The sequence below is a fragment of the Orycteropus afer genome, unplaced genomic scaffold (genome assembly GCF_000298275.1).
Source record: "Orycteropus afer afer isolate SDZICR_OR568_19922 unplaced genomic scaffold, OryAfe1.0 scaffold00146, whole genome shotgun sequence".
In the NCBI taxonomy this organism is placed as follows: domain Eukaryota; kingdom Metazoa; phylum Chordata; class Mammalia; order Tubulidentata; family Orycteropodidae; genus Orycteropus; species Orycteropus afer.
In genome coordinates, this window is record NW_006921733.1 from 139,135 (window position 1) to 144,771 (window position 5,637).

Here is a 5,637-nt window from a genome sequence, read left to right on the forward strand (position 1 = left end):
TGACATGAGACAAAGTATATGTGAACTGCTGTATGAAAAGTGAATTTACTCTGTAAATCTTCACCCAAATCCTAATAAAAAAAAAAAGAAAACAAGGCCAGGGGCTGACTGTGGAATGGACCATGAATTTCTCCTGTTGCAGGTTCAAGCTGAAGCTGAAGAAAATTAAAATCACAAGAGCCAAAATATGACCTTAATTTTATTCCGCCTGAATTTAGATTATATCTCATCTGAAGAATAGATTAGATGTATTGAACACCAGTGACCAAATACCAGTTGAGTTATGGGATGACATCAAGAACATCATACATGATGAATCCGAAAGGTCCTTAAAAAGACAGGGGAAAAAAAAGACCAAAATGAATGTCAGAAGAGAGTCTGAAACTTGGTGTTTAATGAAGAGTAGCTAAAGCAAATAAAAGAAATGCTGAAATGAAAGAGCTGAACAGAAGATTTCAAAGGGTGGCTTGAGAAGACAGTAAAATATTATAATGAAATGTGCAAAGATCTGGTGTTAGAAAAACAAAAGGGAAGAATCTGCTCAGCATTTGTGGTAGTTATGTTTGTGTGTCAGCTTGGCTGGGCCTTGTTGAGTATCTGGGCAGCTGGTGGTAATTATTCCCCAAGATGAGACTAGCTATCATCTCCATGGTGGGATCTACCAGAAGCAGCTGAGTAGCTGCCTTTGGGATGTGGTCTGTTGTTGTTGTCATGTGCCATTGAGTCGGTAGTCGGACTTGACTTGTAGGGACCCCTCCTTGGGTTTCCAAGGGTGTATCACTACGGAAGTAGATTGCCCAACCTTCTTTCTGAGGAGTGGCTGGTGGGTTTGAACTGCCAGCCTTCTGGTTAGCAGTAAGTGCCTAGGCACTATGCTACCAGAGCTCCTTGGGATGTGGTCTGCTTCCTGTATATAAGGAGAAATCTTGGGAATGGTCTCTAGTCTATGACATGCTTGGACTCTGCCTGTAGCTGTGTTGTTGCTCAGAAGCCTGCTATGCTCTGCCGACCGTAGAACTTAAAATGGACTTAAGTTAATGGCCTAACGTGTGGTTTGGTAACATCGGGACTGTGCCTTTTTACTTGTCAACCTTGGTACTTCTCAGCTTCAGCAGCCAACACAACACCTCTAGCTCCAGTGGGCCAGGAGCAGGAGGCAGAGCTGGACCTCAAGGTTGAGGGGCTTTCACCCAGCTTCTAGAGCCTGGCACTTTGAACTTGGACTTAAAGCCTCCAAATTGTAAGAATAAACTCCTGTTTGTTAAGGCCATCCCATTTGTGGTATATTCCTGTCAGAAAGGTACCAGGTAACCACAGCAGCATTTCTCAAGTTGAAAGAACTGAAGAAAAAATTCAAGCCTTGAATTGCAATATTGAAGGTTTCTATGGGAAAAATATTTAATGATGCAGGAAGCATCAAAGGATGATGGATGGAGTACACAGTCACTATACCAAAAATAATTGATTAATGTTCAGTCATTTCAGGAGGTAGCAAATGATCAAAGAACCAATGGTATTGAAGAAAGAAGTCCAAGCTGCAGTAAATGAATTGCCAAAAAACAGGGCTTCCAGAATTGGAGGAATACATTCTGAAATGTTTCAAGGAAAGGATGCAGCTGTGCTGGTTCTTACTCGACTGTGTCAGGAAATTTAGAAGACTGTTACCTAGCCAGCTGATTGGAAGAGATCTCTATTTGTGCCCATTCCAATGAAAGATGATCCAACAGAATGTGGACATTACTGACCAACATCATTAATGTCACATGCAAGTAAAATTTTGCTGAAGATAATTAAAAAAACGGTTGTAGTAGTACATTTTTAGGAAACTGCCAGAAATTCAAGCTGAATTCAGAAGAGGATGTGGAAGGAGGGATATCATTGCTGATGTCAGGTGGATCTTAGCTGAAAGCAGAGAATACCAGAAAGATGTTTACCTCTGGTTTATTGACTATACACAGGCATTGGACTGTGTGGATCATAAGAAATTATGGATAACATTGCAAAGAACAAGAATTTTAGAACACTTAATTGTGCCCATGAGGAACGTGTGCATAGACCAAGATGTTGTTGTTCAAACAGGGCAAGGGTATACTGCATGGTTTAAAATCATCCTTTCACCATACTTACTCAACCTGTATGCTGAACAAATAATCTGAGATGCTGGAATATATGAAGAAGATTATGGCATCAGGATTGGAGGATGTAATGATCTGGATATGCAGATGACACAGCTTTGCCTTCTGAAAGTGAAGATGATTTGATGTACTTACTGATAAAGATAAAAGTCTAGAGTCTTCAGTATGGATTACCCCTTAACATAAAGAAAACAAAATGCCTCACAACTAGACCAGTAAATAACATCATGATAAATGGAGAAAAGATTGTAGTTGTTGAAGATTTCATTTTTCTTGGATCCACAGTCAACACTCATGGAAGGGGCAGTCAAGAAATCAGAAGTCATATGTAATGGGAAATCTGCTGCAAAACATTTCTTTAAAGTGTTGAAGAGCAAAGATGCCACTTTGAAGACAAAGGTTCAACTAACAGAAGCCATGGTATTATTAGTCACCTCATATGTATGTGAAAGCTCGATCGTGAATTAGGAAGACTTAAGAAAAATCGATATCTTTGACTTGTGGTGTTGGCAAGGAATACTGAAAATACTGTAGACTGGGAGAAGAATGAACAAATCTGTCTTGGAAGAGGTACATCAAAAATGCTTCTTAGAAGTAAGAATGGCCAGATACTGTCTTTTGTACTTTGGTCATGTTGTCAGAAGGGACCAGTCCCTGGAGAAGGATATCATGCTTGGTAAAGTGAGGATCAGTGAAAAAGGGGAAGACCCTCAACAAGATGAATTGACACAATAGCTGCAATGATGAGCTGAAGCATAGCAGGAACTGTGATAATGGTGCAGGGCAGGGCAGAGTTTTGTTCTGTTGTGCATAATATTGCTATGAGTCATAAGTGACTTCATACCACCTAACAATGTAACATAGTGTATAGGCTCAGGGATAAGGACTCTTTTTCCATGCACAGGGTGCCTGCTGCTGCAAGGAGCTCAAGCTTCAAGTGTCCTCTGGGGCAGCTTTGTCAGAGTACACTCTTTTTCAGGCCGTCCTCATACCTTTTCTGAAGTGCTACCAGTGCTGTATACATACACTTCCCTTGTTCAAGAGTGATGTTCTCTTTACATATGTGTTCTGTGTGGTTCATATTTCTCATTCAAAAATGAAGGTTAGTTTTCCTTAGTCCTGTCTGCCCGGCACCCAGTCCCCTCCTCAAAGGCAGCCTCTGTGGGCCATTTCTTTTGTCTCCTCTTGAGCTGTTCTGTGCACTGTTAAGTATTTGCAGAATTGTGCATATTGGGTGCTCCCGAAGGGACTTCATGGCCTTCATTACTAATTTTACTTGACATTGTATTTTGAGGATGTAATTTCATATTATTAACTAATAGTTCTTTTCCTCAGATTATGGAATTATAAATTGCATGAAATTTGGAGAATGCAATCAGAGTAAAGGAAAATCACTTTAAATGCATGATTATGTTTATGTATTCTAAACATTTTGTATTTTTTTTCTTTGCAGGATAAGTTTAATGGTACCGTTGGTATAACTTTAGAAAATAATGAAATGAAGTCCTATTACGTTATCATATATACATATATATATATGTATATACACACACACATATATACACATATGTGTATATTTACATATGTTGTTGTTGTTGTTATTTGCCATTGAGTCGGCCCCGACTCATAGTGACCCCTCCTTGGGTTTCCGAGGCAGTATCACTACGGAAGTTGGAATGCCCAACCTTCCTTCTGAGGAGTGGCTATATATATGTGTATATATACATATATGTGTATACATATATATATGTGTGTGTGTAGTAAAAACTTTAAAAAAGACACCTGAGGGTGATGAAATACCCAATTCGGGAGACGCGTGACCTCACAGGATGGGAGTGAGAAGGAACAGGACAAGCTCAGAGGGCTTTAAACCCATCCTTCCTGTAGATCCTTAGGTATGAACAGTCCAGAATAGGCAGCGTCACAGGCGATGTTTGATGTTCAGTGTGTGTTGTAGGATTTTTTTTGTGTTCTTTACTGCTCACCTGCCCCTTTCACTACATGATACCTCCCTCTCCATTCATATATTTATGTGCTTGTTATCTTCATCATCTTCGCTCCCCAGACTGAGCATTTTTTCTAAGTCATTTAAAATTCCTTGTAAATTCTTTTTTAAAAGGGAAAAAAACTTCATTTATGAAAGACAGTTGATAAGAGTTTAGGGAGAAAGTGACGTATGCTGCTGTCTTAAAAAAACAAACTCACTAATAACATTTTGGCATAAATCTTTCCATGTTATTTTTCCTCTTTTAATATTTGCACATTCATTTGATTAACCAATTACACAACTCCCTTGTGTGTGTTGGCCACAGTTCCCGACCCACGGGCAAAGGAGTTGAAGGACTGGCGAGAGTTGGATCCAGAGCAGCCCTTTCTTTTGCCTTTGCATTCTTACGCAGAGCATGGCGATCAGGTAAGGTACATTATTTCAGTGTCCCCAGCATGATGTTCTGTTTCTCTAATGCATTTGGAGACTAGGTGCTCTTCTCAGCTCTGTGCCTCCCCGTTTTGGACAGCTCCACACTTTCTATGCTTCTTTTTTTTGTGTTTTAAATCTGAACAGTAAGAGACTAGAGTTTTTTGGGTTTTCAATCTGTGCTTCTTTAATAAAGTATGTGTGCACACATCCATTTCTAAGTAAACCAGTGCAGTAGAGTTTCTCAAGCACTGACTTGTTTTCTGGAAGAATAAGAAGTTAGTACTGTACATGTAAGAGCCATAAACTATATAATCGACTTTGAGATAACTATCCAGTTTTAGTCCCTTGAGTTACTGGAGTAAATCATGGAGAAGAGAAGTGAGGGAGTGAAAATGTGACAGTGGTGTTTCTCAAGCTGAGGTGTAGGTGGCCTTCACATCCTGGTTTTGATCAGTGCAGCTAAGGAGTATATCTCCTCCTCTGAAATGTGTGTGTGCCCAGGTGAGGATGCAGACCTGTGCAGTGAGCTGTTGCAGGAGTCCCTGGATGCCCTGCGAGCGCTTCCCGAGGCCTCCCTCTTTGATGAGAGCACCGTGTCCTCTGTGTGGCTAGAGGTTGTGGAAAGAGCGACTAGATTCCTCCGGTCTGTCGTGACAGGGTAGGTTCTTTCTTGTCATATCTTCCTTCAGGAAGGTTCTAACAGTCTTCTTCATTTGCAATTTCCTCTTTGTTGGAGCCAAGAAACCTGGTGAATTGGTTTCTGATGTTGTGTTTTCAGTACATCCTCAGCTCTATGACACTAGGTCTTGTTTTCAGTTGTTTAAAATTGATTTAAGATATTCTTATTTGACCCAGGAAGCTGTCAGTTTGAATGGGATTGAAAAGTGAAGATGCTTTCTGTAATTTGTTTTTTTCCAGATATTTTATGATTTGGTACTCAGTCATTCAAAGTATATTTGTGCACTTATTTATTTATTTATTTATTTATTTAGATTTTCATTTGGGTGAAGATTTACAGAGCAAATTCACTTTCCATACAGCAGTTCACATATACTTTGTCTCATGTCATTGACCACAGTTTAC

At 39.8% G+C, this 5,637-nt stretch overlaps 1 protein-coding gene across 1 annotated transcript in view; it reads left to right on the forward strand.

Moving 5' to 3' along the window:
• The window catches only part of HERC2 (HECT and RLD domain containing E3 ubiquitin protein ligase 2), a 554,454-nt gene that overhangs the window by 135,238 nt on the left and 413,579 nt on the right, over positions 1–5,637 (forward strand). The window contains exons 5-6 of the mRNA XM_007945978.1: positions 4,448–4,548; positions 5,056–5,212. Coding sequence (XP_007944169.1) covers positions 4,448–4,548; positions 5,056–5,212 — 258 coding nt within the window. The remainder of the gene's footprint in view (positions 1–4,447; positions 4,549–5,055; positions 5,213–5,637) is intronic.